The sequence below is a fragment of the Capra hircus genome, chromosome 20 (assembly GCF_001704415.2).
Source record: "Capra hircus breed San Clemente chromosome 20, ASM170441v1, whole genome shotgun sequence".
Lineage (NCBI taxonomy): Eukaryota > Metazoa > Chordata > Mammalia > Artiodactyla > Bovidae > Capra > Capra hircus.
Genome location: NC_030827.1, coordinates 1223193 through 1240515, shown reverse-complemented (window position 1 = coordinate 1240515; position 17323 = coordinate 1223193). Strand labels below are relative to the sequence as shown.

General features: G+C 45.3%; 1 protein-coding gene and 1 long non-coding RNA gene across 2 annotated transcripts in view; one reads left to right on the top strand and one right to left on the bottom strand.

Annotated features, from left to right (window-relative positions):
- On the bottom strand, positions 1808 to 16144 carry LOC102183103. The gene is made up of 3 exons (XR_310849.3): positions 15383 to 16144; positions 14076 to 14240; positions 1808 to 1844 (listed from the first exon to the last, which is right to left on the bottom strand). It is a non-coding gene; the product is annotated as an uncharacterized LOC102183103 (long non-coding RNA).
- The window catches only part of SLIT3 (slit guidance ligand 3), a 719548-nt gene continuing 716939 nt past the window's right edge, over positions 14715 to 17323 (top strand). The window contains exon 1 of the mRNA XM_018065519.1: positions 14715 to 15340. Within this exon, the coding sequence (XP_017921008.1) occupies positions 15144 to 15340 (197 nt within the window). The 5' untranslated portion in view covers positions 14715 to 15143. The remainder of the gene's footprint in view (positions 15341 to 17323) is intronic.

Below are 17323 nucleotides of genomic sequence, written 5' to 3'. Positions count from 1 at the left end.
ATACAGACCATTTCAAGTTAATTTTACACATGGTGCAAAAAAAGGTCGAGGTTATTTACTTATCTAGCATATAAATGGCCAATAGTTCCAGCACCCATTGCTGAAAAGATTATCTTTTACATACTGACTTACTCTGGCACTTCGGTTGAAAATCAATAACTATATATATGTGTGGTCTATTTCTGAACTCTTGATTTTATTCCCTTGATCTATGCCTCACTTTTAGTCAATACTACACCATCTTGATTACTCTATCTTTAGAGTAAGTCTTCAAGTGGGTCATGTGACTACTTCAACTATATTCTTCTTATTCAGAATTACCTGTTTCAATGATTTTAGTTCCTTTGCTTTTCGATAGAAATTTTAGAATTTCCCTGTCAATTTCTACACACAAAAATCGTGCTAGGATATTGATTGGGATTGCATTGAATGTGTAAATCAATTTGAGATAAATTGATATCTAAATTTTCCAACCCATGAACACAGTTGTATCTGTCCATTTATAAGGTTTCTCTCACCAACATTTTGTCATCGTGAGCATTTCAGTCTTTTGCATCTAAATAGTTCATGTTTTTAATGCTATTACACTAAAGAGTCTGAAATGCAGTTCAGTTCAGTGCAGTCGCTCAGTCATGTCCGACTCTTCGTGACCTCATGAATCGCAGCACGCCAGGCCTCCCTGTCCATCACCAACTTCCGGAGTTCACCCAAACTCATGTGCATCAAGTCAGTGATGCCATCCAGCCATATCATCCTCTGTCATCCCCTTTTCCTCCTGCCCCCAATCCCTCCCAGAATCAGGGTCTTTTCCAATGAGTCAACTCTTCGCATGAGGTGGCCAAAGTATTGGCGTTTCAGCTTCAGCATCAATCCTTCCAATGAACACCCAGGACTGATCTCCTTTAGGATGGACTGGTTGGATCTCCTTGCAGTCCAAGGGGCTCTCAAGAGTCTTCTACAACATCACAGTTCAAAAGCATCAATTCTTTGGTGCTCAGCTTTCTTCACAGTTCAACTCTCACATCCATACATGACCACTGGAAAAACCATAGCCTTGACTAGACAGAACTTTGTTGGCAAAGTAATGTCTCTGCTTTTCAATATTCTATCTAGGTTGGTCATAACTTCCTTCAAGGAGTAAGCATCTTTTAATTTCATGGCTGCAGTCACCATCTACAGTGATTTTGGAGCCCAGAAAAATAAAGTCTGACACTGTTTCCACTGTTTCCCCCATTTCCCATGAAGTGATGGGACCAGATGCCATGATCTTTGTTTTCTGAATGTTGAGCTTTAAGCCAACTTTTTCACTCTCCTCTTTCACTTTCATCAAGAGGCTCTTTAGTTCCTCTTCACTTTCTGCCATAAGGGTGGTGTCATCTCATATCTGAGGTTATTGAGATTTCTCCTGGCTATCTTGATTCCAGCTTGTGCTTCTTCCAGCCCAGCATTTCTCATGATGTACTCTGCATATAAGTTAAATAAGCAGGGTGACAATATACAGCCTTCACGTACTCCTTTTCCTATTTGGAACCAGTCTGTTGTTCCATGTCCAGTTCTAACTGTTGCTTCCTGACCTGCATATAGGTTTCTCAAGAGGCAGGTCAGGTGGTCTGGAATTTCCATCTCTTTCAAAATTTTCCACAGTTTATTGTGATCCACACAGTCAAAGGCTTTGGCATAGTGAATAAAGCAGAAATAGATGTTTTTCTGGAACTCTCTTGCCTTTTTGATGATCCAGCAGATGTTGGCAATTTGATCTCTGGCTCCTCTGCCTTTTCTAAAACCAGCTTGAACATCTGGAAGTTCATGGTTCACATATTGCTGAAGCAGTACTTGGGTACAATCTGAAAAGTGATAGAATGATCTCAATTCATTTCCAGGGCAAACCACTGAACATCACAGTAATCTAAGTCTATGCCCCAACCACTGATGGCAAAGAAGCTAAAGTTTACTTGTTCTATGAAGACCTACAACACCATCTAGAACTAACATCAAAAAAAGATGTCCTTTTCATCATAGGGGATTAGAATGCAAAAGTAGGAAGTCAAGAGATACCTAGAATAACAGGCAAGTTTGGCCCTGGAATACAGAATGAAGCAGGACAAAGGCTAACAGTTTTGTCTAGAGAACTCACTGGTCATGGACAACACCCATTTCCAACAACCCAAGAGATGACTTTATACATGGTATAAATATAGATGATATATATAGAAATCATATTGATTATATTCTTTGCAGCCAAAGATGGAGAAGTATATAGTCAGCAAAAACAAGACCTGGAGCTGACTGTTGCTCAGATCATGAGCTCCTTATTGCAAAATTCAGGCTTAAATTGAAGAAAGTAGGAAAAATCACTCAGCCATTCAGGTTTGACCTAAATCAAATCCCTTATGTGTTTTTGAGTTTCATATGTATGATTGCATATATCAGGAATTTGTTTTAATTTATTTTAATCGGTGAGTAGCATTCCATTGTATGAATATATTATTTTTAGTTTTTTTATCCAGTCATCAATGGGTAGATATACACATAGTTTCAATTTTTGGCTGTTATGAATAATATCACTACACAGGTTGTCTTATAGATATATCTTTTTCTTGGGCAAGCATTTAGAAGTAAAATTACTGAGTCCTATATATGATAAGTATATGTTTAATTAAAAAAAACTGCCAAACTGTTTTCCAAAGCATATATACCATTTTTATCCCTACTAGCAACGAACAGGGGTCCAGTTTGTCTATATCCTCACCAAAGCTTAGTAATTTCATACTTTTTGGTTTGGGCCATTCTAGTGGCTATATAGTGGTAGCTTTAGATTTAAACTGGCATTTATTTATGACTAATGCAAGGAGATCCAACCAATCCATTCTGAAGGAGATCAGTCCTGGGATTTCTTTGGAAGGAATGATGCTAAAGCTGAAACTCTAGTACTTTGGCCACCTCATGTGAAGAGTTGACTCATTGGAAAAGACTCTGATGCTGGGAGGGACTGGAGACAGGAGGAGAAGAGGATGACAGAGGATGAGATGGCTGGATGGCATCACTGACTCGATGGATGTGAGTCTGAGTGAACTCCAGGAGTTGGTGATGGACAGGGAGGCCTGGCATGCTGCGATTCATGGGGTCGCAAAGAGTCGGACATGACTGAGTGACTGAATTGAACTGAATGATTGTTTGCATTTTTCCATGTGTCTGCTTATTATTTGTATCTCTTTCTATATCTTCTTTGATGAAGTATCTATTAAGGTCTTTTGCTTATCTTTAATTTGGCTGTTAGTCTTTTAATTGTGAAGTGGTACAATTAAAAAAAAAATCCTGGATACAAGTTCTTCTTTTTCTGGATTTTACCTGTTGTTAATCCCTCCAATGCCTTTCATTTTAGATATTGTATTTTCTAGCCCTAGAAATTCCATTTGATTCTCTCTGTATCTTCATTTTTTTCTGCCTCTTTTAAATTTCAAGTATGTTTATAATAGCTATTTTAACATCATTGTCTGTTAATTTTATCATCTCTACCATTTCTGGGTCTGTTTCTATTGATTTTACTTCTTTCTATTTTATAAATCATATTTTCAGGCTTTTTTATGTTCCTGATGACTTTTTATTAGATGACAATCATTCTGAAGGGGTTCCTAGGTGGCACAGTGGTAAAAAAAAAAAAAAAAAAAATCTGCCTGCAATGCGGGAGACTCAAGTTCAATTCCTGGGCCAGGAAGATCCCCTGGAAGAGAAAATGGCAGTCCACTCTAGCATTCTTACCTGGACAATCCCACAGATAGAGGAGCCTGGTGGGCTACGGTCCATGGGGCCACAAAGAGCCAGACACGACAGAGCACGCGCACACAACGCCAGTCTTGTGAAGCTGACACTGTTGAGTGCTCAGGGTGTAGATTTTTTTTCAAGAGTATGAACTTTGTCCTATCTCACAGTTAAGTTACATGAACTCAGTTGAATTCTTTTGAGATTGGTTTTAAGCTTTGCTTAGGTACACCCTCTTTGTAGTGTTGTTAGCTCTATGGTAAAACCAATGCTCTTCTGAGGTTTTTACCCAGTGGCCTGTGTATTGTGAGGGACTTTCACCATGGCCAGTGGAAACACTGAACTCCAGTGTGAACTCTAGGAATTAGGGCTATTCTACTGCTCTCTGGTGGTTCTTCCCTCAGCCTCCTATAGTCCTCTCTTACAAACTCTCAGCCAGAAACTCAGAGGAGCCTCTCTGTAGATTCTTAGAATCAGAAACTCTCTTCTTTCAGCAGCTACTTGTCAAGTGTACAGTCTCACAACTTGAGACTCACTGGCCTCTCTAATCTTTGTCTCTTCAGCTTAGAGAGAATGCTTAGTTCTCCTCCCTGTTCTTCGGCTTGGAAAATGTCTCTAGGAAGTAACAGCAAACTCGTACAACTCATCTCATTTGTTTCTCATTTCAGGGAGCACAGTCATGCACTTCCAATTTTCCAATGTTTAAAATCCATCTTTTTCATACATTGTGCCCAGTTTTCTATGTGTTTAAGAAGGGAGAGATCTTTGCTAGAAGCTTTGGATGAGAAGAGGGATATGATCTTACACGTATTTTAACATTATGAGACTGATGGGTTAGAAGTTGTTTATAGAAAGCAGAGAATGATGGAAGCTAGGATGTAGGAGGCTATTACTATAATCCAGGCCAGACGTGACAGTCACTTGTGGGAACAGTAGACATGAAGCAAAATGGTAGAATTCTGGACTTGAAGAAACAATAAACAGGATTTGCTGATTGTTTGGATGTTGAGCATAAAAGGAAGAGAGCAGTGAAGAATAATTTAGGCTTAAGTAACTAGAAGAATGGGGAGGTCAGTTTCAGTAGAATGTTGGGAAGAAATTCTGAAAGAGATGGATTGAAGAAAGAATGGTAAAGAGGATTCAGACACACCACTGAGGATACATAACTCTCTCAAGGAGTTTAGTCAGTCACGTTCCATCTCTCAAGAAACTCACAGTCTAACTGGGGATGAAGGGAGAAGTGTAAAGAGAAAATTACATTAGAGTAAGGTATACAGTAATAGAGATTTCTATAGCCAGAGATCAAATGAAGAAGTCTCTAATATTTGTTACTGTTGTTCAGTCACTAAATCATGCCCGACTCTTTGTGACTGCATGGACTGCAGCACACCAGGCTTCCCTGTCGTTCACCATCTCCCAGAGTTTGTTCTAACTCATGTCCATTGAGTCGGTGATGCCATCCAATCATCTCATCCTCTGCAGCCCCCTTCTCCTCCTGCCAGTATACAATACTTCACAGAGGTGGTGAGGCTTGAGTTGCATGAAGAAGGACCAGTAAAATTTCACCAGAGGGAAGAGGTGGGCAAGGGCATTGCAGAAAGAAGGAAGAGCATGAGATAAGATGACAAATGGCAAACACTTCAGTGCATTCAGGGGACCTTAATTTTCTATGCCTCAGGCTAAGGTGGGAATGGGGATTTGTGAAGGAAGGCAATGCCAAAGAATGTTCAGACTACAGCACAATTGCACTCATCTCACATGCTAGCAAAGTAATGCTCAAAATTCTCCAAGCAAGGCTTCAACAGTACATGAACTGTGACCTCCCAGATGTTCAAGCTAGATTTGGAAAAGGCAGACAAATCAGAGATCAAATTGCCACTATCTGTTGGATCATAGAAAAAGCAAGAGAGTTCCAGAAAAACATCTACTTCTACTTTATTGACTATGCCAAAGCCTTTGACTGTGTGGATCACAATAAACTGTGGAAAATTCTTCAAGAGATAGGAATACCAGACCACCTTACCTGCCTCCTAAGAAATCTATACGCAGGTCAAGAAGCAACAGTTAGAACTGGACATGGAACAACAGACTGGTTCCAGATTGGGAAAGGAGTACATCAAGACTATATATTGTCACCCTGCTTATTTAATTTATATGCAGACTACATCATGAGAAATGCCGGGCTGGATGAAACACAAGATGGAATCAAGATTGCCGGGAGAAATATCAATAACCTCAGATATGCAGATGACATCACGCTTATGGCAGAAAGTGAAGAAGAACTAAAGAACCTCTTGATGAAAGTGAAAGAGGAAAGTGAAAAAGTTAGCTTAAAATTCAACATGCAGAAACCTTAAGTTCATGGCATCCAGTCTCATCACTTCATGGCAAATTGATGGAGAAACAATGGAAACAGTGAGAGGCTTTATTTTCTTGGGCTCCCAAATCACTGCAAATGGTGACTGCAGCCATGAAATTAAAAGACGATTGCTCCTTGGAAGAAAAGCTATGACCAAACTAGACAGCATATTAAAAAGCAGAGACATTACTTTGCCAGCAAAGGTCTGTCTAGTCAAAGCTGTGGTTTCTCCAGTAATCATGTATGGATGTGAGAGTTGGACTATAAAGAAAGCTGAGCACAGAGGAATTGATGCTTTTGAACTGTGTTGGAGAAGACTCTTCAGAGTCCCTTGGGCTGCAAGGAGATCCAACCAGTCCATCCTAAAGGAAATCCGTCCTGAATATTCATTGTAAGGACTGATGCTGAAACTCCAATATTTTGGCCACCTGATGCGAAGAACTGACTGATTGGAAAAGACCCTGATGCTGGGAAAGATTGAAGGCAGGAGGAGAAGGGGACGACAGAGGATGAAATGGCTGGATGGCATCACCGACTCGATGGACATGAGTTTGAGCCCCCTCTGGGGGTTGGTGATGGACAGGGAAAAGCCTGGCATGCTGCAGTCCATGGGGTCACAAAGAGTCAGTCATGACTGCACCACTGAACTGAAGCAAGATAAAAAGGCAGTGAAAAGGTTTGTTGATAAAGACCCTTCTTTACCATGTATATACCTTAGACTTTAGTCTCTAAGTAATGGAAATGCCTCTAAGCTCTGGAATGTGACTGGAGGAATTGAATAGGAGAGCTGCTTAAAGGGCCTGAGTAAGAAACCATTGAGGCTTGAACGAAGCCAAGGAGATAGTGTTGGGGGTAGGACCTCACCAAGACTTTAGCTGAGGAATTGAGAGGTTTGGGTGAGCTGATGGACGGAGTGAATTAAGAGGGAAAGAGGAAGGAGTTGAAGGTGACATTTAGGTTTTTGGCCTGGCCATTTAAGGAGATGATGGTGCTACTACCTAAACTTGGGAAAACAGATATTTGTACAATGAAATATTTTACCTGCCTTCCCCAGGAGTGAGAATTCAGTCAATGATTAGAAGGGCTTTAATCTCCTACACTGGTGGTCTTCATCATGTCTCCTCCCTGCCTACCAGCAGCATCAAAAAACCTAAAGGCTGTGGGAAAATATGATGTTGCCTATACAGATAGCTTTAATACAGTTCGCTTAACTAGTTTGCCTTTTATCAGCCCCTGGGGCTTCCCTGGTGGTTCAGACAGTAAAAAAATATGCCTGCAATGCAGACCAGGGTTCAATCTCTGGATGAGGAAGATCCCCTGGAGAAGGAAATGGCAACCTACTCCAGTATTCTTGCCTGGAGAATTCCATGGACAGAGGAGCCTGGTGGGCTACAGTCTATGGGGTTGCAAAGAGTCAGACAGAACTGAGTGACTAACAGTTGTATATAAATACCCCTGGAACTGCAATAGATTCTGTATCAGATCAGGTTAATCTAAGAGCTTACGTTTCTCATCATACACACAAGTGACAGAGGTAAGATCACTCATTGTTGTACTTTGCATAGACTGGTGTCAACGCAACAGTGAGGGAGAAGTAACTCTGATCTTCCCAGAACAGGTCTCCCCTATGCTCTAGGATCTAACCGTAGTGCCCTTTCTGTTCCTCCAACCAGTCATGCCATACTGCAGGGCCTTTACGTGTTCTATTTTGTCTCCTGGGATAGTGACCTGCCCTACTCCATAACGTATTATATCATAGCAAGACTCTTCTTGTCTTTTGAGTCTCTTTCCCTAACCACTTTTCGGAACATCTGTTAACTTCAGTTGGTCTTTATCATGTCACATGATTACTTTTCTTCCTAACATCTTGTAATCTGTAGTTATCTACTTTCTTGTTTAATTGATTATTTTACATCTGTTGCCCATACAAGACTTTATATTTACTTTGTCTTCATTATAAAATGATTAAGATTACCTGTACCTTGAGCGTACTCAGTAAAGATACATTATATGAATAAGAAGGAAAATGCAGATAATGAGGGTGTTTATTAAAAAGCATTTTATCTATGACCTAACAGAAGAAAATATGATTTCAGGATGGGAGGAATTCCCTGTTGCTTTTGAAACTGCAGCACACACAGGTAGTAGCTTTCCCTAAGATTGGTCCTGTGTGCTTGTGCAAACGAAGTTGCCAAGATTACACTGGTGTTTCAGCCTGGTTAATTAACGCTAACGGATGAAATAAACAACCCCAAGATCTCAGTAAGAGTGTAGGTTTTTCTCATGTTACAGAGTGTTTGATCACTGTTTTCTATGTGGTAATTTAGTGACTCCAGTGTCTTCTTTCTTGTGGCTCTACTACTCTTTCAGTGATACTTTGGGATCCTTCACTGAATCCCCTCTATTATACCCAGCTAACAGCCAGAAGGAAGTCTTACATGGTTATATAAGAGATTCCAAAGACCAGCTGTGCAAGTGGTATGCATCACTTTTGCACACATTCTATTTAGTCAGAATGAGGCACATGGCCCCCATGTGACTGCAAAGGAAACTGGGAAATGTAGTCTTCCTGTGTGTCCAGGAAAAAGAAACTGGATCTGTGAGCATGGAGCCAGCCTCTGCTACAGCAGGGGACTTCAGCTGGTTACCATGAAGATTATATAGTTAATATACGCAAAATACTCAGAATAGTACCCAGTGCATTAGGGACATCCATGATTCCAGATAAGTTGCAAGAAGAGTTTCTCTGTTTGTACTAATTACTGTTTGCTAAACAAAGCTAGTATTCTCAAAGTTTCTGCAAACCCAACAGCTGGCTAGAGAGTTTCGTGAGCCCCAGTGCCCAAGGAGGCCAGCCAGAGATGCAGATGTCACCGCCAAGTCCGTGTGGCACATCCTCGTGCTTTGTTTAATTTGTTTCCCTGGGTGGGATAAGTTTTACGAGCAGGTGTTCTGGTTAATTAGGTGATTAATACTCCTCAAATTGGAGAGCCATTTCCCCAGTGACAGTTCTTGCTCTGCTCAAATATGAGATAAATCTTCATTGATAGTTTGAAGAGGAAACTGACTGAGCTCACCAACCTGCCAGGCCTCTCAGGGCATCTCCCTGGCCGACCCCAACAGCTGGCTGAGTCACCATCTAAATGCACCAATTCAGGGAGACGAAAGCGCCCTGGATCATCTGGCCTCCTCTCAGGCCAGGGCAAAGTGGGCCTGGAGCCACAGTAAAGGTTCCCTTCTGGGGGTTCCAGTCTGTATCATCGCTCAAGTCATTGTCTCTACGCAGAGTCCTCCAACTTCTCTGGCAAGGTGACCAAGCCCGTCCAAAGGCAAATCAGGCATCCAAGTTCTTTCTCTCAAATTTTGTCTCAGATCAATAGAAATATGTCTCCAAATCCTCATACACCACGTTCCCAGAGCCCTCTCACCAACCCCACACACCATTCTATTTCTGCCTTCTTGTCTTTGCTTCCCTCAGTGCAAAGACTCTTTTCCCTCTCATTGATTTCATCAAATGTATGCATCCCTCAAAAGCCAAATGGTATCCCTCAGCCCTCCTGATTCAGCTTGCAGTGCTTTTTCCCTCTTTAGAGTTTTCATAGCAATTACTATATGACCATGCCAATTACCATTTAATTATATGCCCTATCTTTTCTTTCACATATCTTAATTTTGTCTTCCTAATTGGATTGTTGGCAGCTGTGGTCTATGTCTTCTCTTAGGCATGTAGGAAGGTCCCAATAATTGGTTGTTTCATTGTGTAAATTAAGCTAGATGCCATTCACCCTTCTAGAAAATGGTTCCGATCCATTCCGTTATACCGGCTTGAGCCACACGGCTGAAAGCATGACCACTTACTCATGTTCATCATGTGTTCCAGCTTTGCAATCACAGAGGGACTAGCCTCTTTCTCCAGTTCTAGTGACAAAAATCCTAGGAAACACTCTGATTTGCTCATTTCAGTCATTTGCTGAACCCCTAAAAAAATCTGTCTTGAGGGAAATAAGATTATGTAAGAACGAGAAAGTTCTGAGCCACAGTCACAATAGTTGGAGTAAGAGTAACAGGTGTCCACTATAGGTATACCTGGACTTTGGAAGATTCTGTTTATCTTCTTCTCCAAAATATATTATTTTAAAATTAGGTATTCATCATTAAGTATTTATCTTATCAGAATGGATCCTGCTTCTTGGGGAGACAACAGATTAACTGTCAATAAGCCCTTACTGTTCGTGCTTTCTCAGAGAAGAGAGAAAGACGACTTTGCATTGAAAGAAAAGGTAACAGAATTGGGTGGCAGTGGGCAGAGAATGATGCCGACAATCCATTAGACAGTGGCCAGCATAATGTTGTTTTACTGGAGCAGGAGAAAATGTATCAGAACGAGAGAGAATATATATAGTTAGCAAGGAAGCCTCCCAGGAATTCTTGAAGAATGTAACCTCTTCCTCCCCCAAAGATCAAGCAGTGCTAATTAAAATAAGTAAAACTATGGCAGGAGAATAGGGAGATGGGAAAGATCATTCATTCATGGATCCATTCATTTATTCACTCATCAGTCATCAAAGATTCATGTGTGTCTCTAGGCATCAAGCATGCAAAAACGGATTAGCTGTCTCTGAATGTTTGAAAATCTTTATAATAAAATGTTGGAACAAATGGATTGTATATGGTGACTGCCCTAGAGAATCTAATAGTCTGGCTCAGCAAGATCTCCTAGAGAAATCAACAGTTAAACCGACTCTGGGAGACTCAGATAGGGAAGAGCAGGGTAGGATGTTCCAGGAGGGGTGTCGGGAGGGTGTGGGGGAGTGGTGGGAGATGAGGTGGCAAAGACAGAAGTCTATTTCAAAGTTCAAGACTGCACTGTTAGATTTGCTAGAAAGGTCCCCTGATCGTCAGAGCAAAAGATGGATCGGGAGTGGGAGGGACAAACAAAATTAGAGAGCTGATATGGGGGCCAATGTGAGTGACTGAAAGCTGGTTTCCATAACCGGGGACGATGACAGGGGCACCGAAGATGGAGAGGGGACAGATTCAGAAAAAAATCATGCAGAGAATTAACAGGGCTCGGGAACTGAATGGCTGTGGTGTGAGGCAGAGACAAGCTGCTTTGGTTCTGTTTTGCCTTCCCCTACATGTTTAGCCAACAGCTCCCTGAGTCTCCTTCGGCTGCACCACTTCTACCTGCCTAGCTGGGTGTAGTTCGCAAAGAACCTTCACCCATGGGCTCTTGTCTTCTTTGACCAAGAGGGTGATCAAGTGATGTCAGCAGGCCAACCAATCTCTTCCTCCTGGCTGGCTGGAAATCTTAGGTGCTTGGCACCTAGTTCTTGCCCTGGTTCTTGTCTTTTCTGAAACCCCCCCTCTTTAATTTGTTCCTTGTATTTTTACATTACCCCCAAACCTTAAAAATTCATTTCTTTACTTCAGGTAGTTAGTTATTGCTGCAACCAGAAGACCTGCTGTGATTAAAATGGCCTTACATTGAGACAGAAAAAGGATTAGAAGAGAAAGGCTGAGGTGGGTTTCCTGGGGGAATGGGTGGGTAGTTTGCTTCTGAGAAGGCTATGGAAAAGTAAAGGGAACATTTTTTTGATTTGAAAGAATATCCAAAAATCCCCAGAGACTTGTGTAGCAGTCTGAAAATCATTCCACAGAGTATAAAAGTCATCTCTGGAACTTAGACATAAAGTCCTACCCAATAGCCTGACCTCATAAGGACTTAGACTTCTTTACACAGAGCAATTCTTCCATGGGGAGGCTGACACATTCTGCAGATTCCTTGGAATCAGTGGAGCAGGGGAATGGGTGGAGCCCCATACTGGGCATGGGGAGCGTGGGATCTGGCTCTGGCTGGCTTATTGATGTACTGCGTGACCTTGTACTGGTGCCTTTCCCTCTCTGAGACTTAATTTCCATGTTATTAGATATAAGGGTTGAATTTTATTGGGGGTTCTCCAAAAATTTCAAAAGAATATCAAGTTTACACACAGAAGGGCCAGTGATACTGGGAAACTGAATTTAACGCTACTTAAACAATATCTATTGATTTATATTTATTTGGCTGTGCCAGGCCTGAGTTGTAGCACGTGGGCTCGTTTTCGCTGTGGCATGCAGACTCTTAGTTGTGGCATGCAGGATCTATTTCCCTGACCAGGGATGAACCTGTGCCCCTGTTTTCGGAGGACAGAGTCTTAGCCACTGAATTGTTAGAGAAGTCCCTAGAATTGAATGAACTTTAAACCATTTTATTTTAGGGCTCTTAAATGCTCTTTAATACACTTATCTGTGATGCCATCACCAGGAGAGGCGAAAGTGAGCAGCGTTCCTTCCTCTGCTTTTGCCCAAGGAAACTTCCACCCATGAAAAAACATGTGGAAGCAGCAGTCATCAGAACACACTGCAGAGGTGGTGGATTAGGTGATGTCTAAGGTTGTTCCAGCCTACACACCCCGTGGTTCTGGGTAGCCACTGTCCTGTGTACCTCCTGTTTCTCCCACTTCCCCTTTCTTGGGTTTGACTGACTCTGGGCTCTGTTCTAAGGTGGCTCTCCCAGGGAAGAGCAAACTTGAATGCCTATAAAGTCACTTTAAGATCTAGTCAGGCTCATGAACTCCCCTCCCAGCAGCTTCAGTGGAAAACACCCCACCCACCCCAACACACACACACTCACACACACATACACTGTGCTTAGAGCCCAGCCTGAGGGATTGCAAAACATGCTCTAGTATGCATTTGAGAAAACAAAGAAAACCCTACTCCTTTCTGTTCCAGACAGTCTGAGACACTTGTGTGCCCTTGGGCCTTTGCCCAGTTCTCTCATCTGCCTCAGTCCTGGTACTAAATTGGTTCAAGGTTTGGGAGGAAAGCTTCAGAGGAAAGGATGTTTAGAGTTCTTAAATGCTGAAGTCACCCGTCGACCCTCTATGGCCACCAGAGGGCGATGACAACAGCATCTGTGCTGAAAGCTGCTCCCAAGAATAACAGCAGTAAATTGCACCTAATGTGTTTATGAATGATGGAGGGGCTGAAGTGTGTGCGTGAGTGCATGTGTGTGTACATGTACATACAATTGGGTGCCTGGGGCTAAAACTTTGAAAACCTGCTAAATACAATAAAATAAAGTCTGCACCTCTCCTGTATATTCACAGGATATAGTCCAAGCAGTTGAACGTTCCCTTGAAGGAAAGCGCAGTAGAAGGAATCACAGTAGCGTTTATGTGAAAGAAAGTGGAGGAACTGTCAGGAGCGTAGCTGTTGTCGTTGGCACAGTGTGTGTGGGAGCATGCGTGCACACGTGTTATATGACTGAGTGTGAATGTGTATAAGAGTATGTGGAAGCATGTTTGTATACAAGTGGGTGTGTGTGATGATATGTGTGATGGTGTGTGTAGGCACTGGTGTATCTGTAGGTATGAGTGTGTGTGGGTGTGTATGAATGTGTATATATGCAAAGGCTCATTCAGATGTTTTCACTGTGAGCAGACCTCAAGTTTGGGCAATACTTCCTCCAGTTCCTGCCCTCTCCCTCCAAACAAACAAACAAAATCATTCCTACAAGTATTTATGGAGCCCCTAACACATGCCCTCCCCAGGGCATCTGGAAAAGCTCAGGCCTGGCCAATTTAGAGCGGGCACTGGGAGAGGACGGCACTAGAGGCAGAAGGGTCGCCTTGCATGTAATGAGTGTTTTGAAAATCACACTTGTCCTTCTTTGATGCTCCAGACAACCCAGGGAGGCGGGCCCAGACAGTGATGTGGCCTCCCTGCTTTGAGGAAACCAAGGCTCAGGTGACACGACTGACCCAAAGTCACCTGGTCAGGAAGCAGAAGCTCAAGGCCTAGAAACCCAGCACTGTCAACCCAGGGGTCCACGGCCCAGCCACCACTACCCTCAGCGGCACAGCCAGTGTTGGGGCTGGGCAAAGAAGCAATGATTCCCAGTAGGGCTTACCGGCAGTGGCCTGAACAACTCAGGTGGCCGTTTCCTGACACTTGGGATCGTGGAGGGCAGTCGTGTCCATGCAACAGGTCCTTCAGGAAGAAGCGGATCTTGGCCAAGATCAGGCAGGACCTTTGAGGCTCTTTGTAGATGAGGCAGGGCTGCAGCTTTGATGGACTGTGAAGTAAAACATGGTGAATGAGAGGGCCGCGGTTTGGGGTCCCCCGGGGCTGTGTGACTTCAGGTAAGTCACTTCACTTCTCTGAGCTCTGAGTTTTTAATCTGTAGAATAGGGGTCCACAAATGCCCCCTGCGGGACTATGTTGGGACAGAAGGTAGACCTGTAAGCAGCATGCCGAGCTCAGTGCCGGAATAAAGAAAATGTATCACCAGCCTGGTCAGTCCTTGGCTCCCTAGAGTGGAAAAGCCTCAATTCTGGGGCCCTGCTGGTCGAGCGAGTCCCTCTTCCCGCCCGTTCCTTCTCCCTCCTCTGTGGCCTCCTCCCTTCGTGCTCCCCGGTCGCTCCAGCAAAGTTCCCAACTTAGTCGACATGACGCGCGGCGCAGCCAATGGGAGGCGGAGCTGGCGTTTTTGGGGGGGCGGGAGGGGTGGGCCCCGCGTCTCCGGTGTCTGCCCAGCTCAGTGAATGGAGAGAGCGAGCGCCGGCCAGCTCACCCAGCCGCCCCGTGCCCCGGCCGCCGTCGCCGCCGCGCTCCTGAGCCCGGCCCCAAGCCGGACCGCTCCGGGCGCCGCGCCCCACTGCGCTCTGCCCAGGTTTCCTACCCGGCCCGCGCCCCGGGCCGCGGTCCAGTGGGGCCAGGGGGCGCTCGGCACCTGGGCACTCCGAGCGATGCGCAGCGGGGCAGCGCCGGCCCCGCCGATGGAGCTGCTGCCGCCGCCGCCGCCCGGCGCGCCCCGCTCCGCCCGCGCCCCGTGCGCCTGAGCGCCGAGCTCGCTCCTCCTCCGCGCTAACTCCGCTGCCCGCTCCCCAGGCCGTCCGTGCTCTTAGCTCATCTCCGCGGGCTCCACGCGTCTTGCCCTGCCGAGGCAGCCTCCTCCGGGCGCGGGCCCTTGCACACTATGGCCCCCGGGCGGACGGGGGCCGGCGCCGCCGTGCGCGCCCGCCTGATGCTGGCCTTGGCGTTGGCGAGTGTTCTGAGCGGGCCCCCCGCTGCCGCCTGCCCCACCAAGTGTACCTGCTCCGCCGCCAGCGTGGACTGCCATGGGCTGGGCCTCCGGGCGGTTCCTCGGGGCATCCCCCGCAACGCCGAGCGCCTGTAAGTACCCCCGCCCCGCCCTACCCCACCCGGGCCACCCACCTGGGTCCCGCAGAAGGGCCCCCAGACGCGCCAGACCCTTCCTTTCCCCTTGGTCGCCTTGGTTGCAGTCTGCCTTCCCCATCTCCTGGATCGGATCCTCCACCCTCTGAGTTGGGGGTCCGTGGCTTTGGACAGGTCTAGGGAGAGAGGGCTTGAGGGCCCCTGTGATGAGCGAAGAGCAGTGCCTCTTCAGGGGTGAAGGGTTCCAGACGCAGGGCCAACTGACAGTTTCCAAGGAGAATGCTGGCGCAAGGCGAGGGAGTAGATGACACTGCAGCCGGGGAGGTCTTACGGGGAGGTCTTAGGGTGAGAGGAAGGGGCCCGCGCTATTTGAAGAGGGAGGGAAGAAGAAAGCGGAAGGGTGATGGGGCTGCAAGGGCACGGGGACGAGGAGGGCGGGCTCCAGAGACTGTGACCAGCTCGGAGATCAGCATGGGCCAGCCGCTCTCTGGCTGCCCTTGCGAGGAAAGTTGAGAGTGTGTCTGAAGGTCTAACTTCTTAGGAACCAAACCATTTCAGAGTGGGTGCTTGCAAAACCCGCCCTGCCTGGAGCGCAGCCTCCGAGAAGCCAAGTTGCAGCCTGGGTGAATTTTTTATGGCTCGGTTATAAATGCCTCTCCGAAAGGGGCCGGAGAATGGAAATGCTGACAGCCCTTTAAATGAGAGCGAGCACTATAATCTTACAAACCGCACTCAACCTCGGATCCTGGGCTTGGCAGCAAGAGGAGAGGCGCTTGGAGAGTGGGGTGGATTGACCCTCGTTTTAACCCCAATTGTGCAACCAAATATTTACTTTTCATATGTCAACGTTTTGGAAACATTTATCATTTTGATCCTCGGACCAATTTCAAAACTTGGACTGAGGTGGGCTCTTTCTAGCCTGCAGTCGGGAGTGAAGAAGGAAGGAGAAATGGTGGAGGGGGGTTGGAAGGGACTGGGAACACAGCCCAGAAGTGGGTGAGGGTTTGCTCTAGCTGGGAGCTTCCTGCGGGTCTTGGTTCTCCCTCTGCCCCTTTCCCACACGTCTTAGAGTAGGCGCAGGGGTCTCTGAGATTCTGCCTTCCGGCTGTAGTCTGGAGGAGAGTGGCAAGGGACTAAGATGGATTGTCTTAGAGTGTGTTATTCCTGTTAATCACCTCCTGCCACTTCATTCTCTGCTGCCTACTCTTCCTATGTCCCTGAGCGGAGACTCAGTAGAATTGCCTTCCTTTTTCCTGCTCTCCTTTGGCTCAAAGCATTTTTTATCCAAGTGCAGTGATTATTCTGTGGGGGGTGAACCATATAGTTCTAGAGGAGGGTAGAGCTGAACCTTCATGCATGCAGGTGAAAAATGTAGCTTGGAAATGTGAAATGACCCACCTAAGGCCGCACAGCATGTTGGTGGCAGTAAAAGGGCCAGAATCCAGGCTTCCACAACTGAATTCAGATATTATATTCTACCATGCCAGTGAAAAACTTGTTTTAGTGGTGTTTTTGGAAACCTATAACTGAGACACTTAAATTCCCCTCCCTCTTCACACCAGGGCCAACCACATGAGTGAGTGAAATAATAACTGTAGCTAATGTTTAATGAATGCTTTGTGTGCTTCAGTTTGTTTACATGTGTTATCTTACTGAATCTCTACAACTGTCTTATTAGTTACAAAGGTAATGCTTATTATTCCACCTAACTGTTAAGCCTTTTTGTCATTGGCTCAAGGTCATGTAGTATCTAGTTAAGTGTTTGAGTATATCTGGCTCCCAAGTGTACACCCCTTACTCCTCTGCTGGACATCCTTGGAACAAGGGTCAACTTGGACCAAGATCTGTAAATAGATGGTCCTGGGAGGGCTCTCCTTGGGCTGGGGTCTTAGAATAGGCAACTGTTACTGCTGCTTCAGGTGCACTCTGCAAACATTCACTTGCCTTGACATTAGCGCTCCTGTTTGGGGTCTCTTTGAT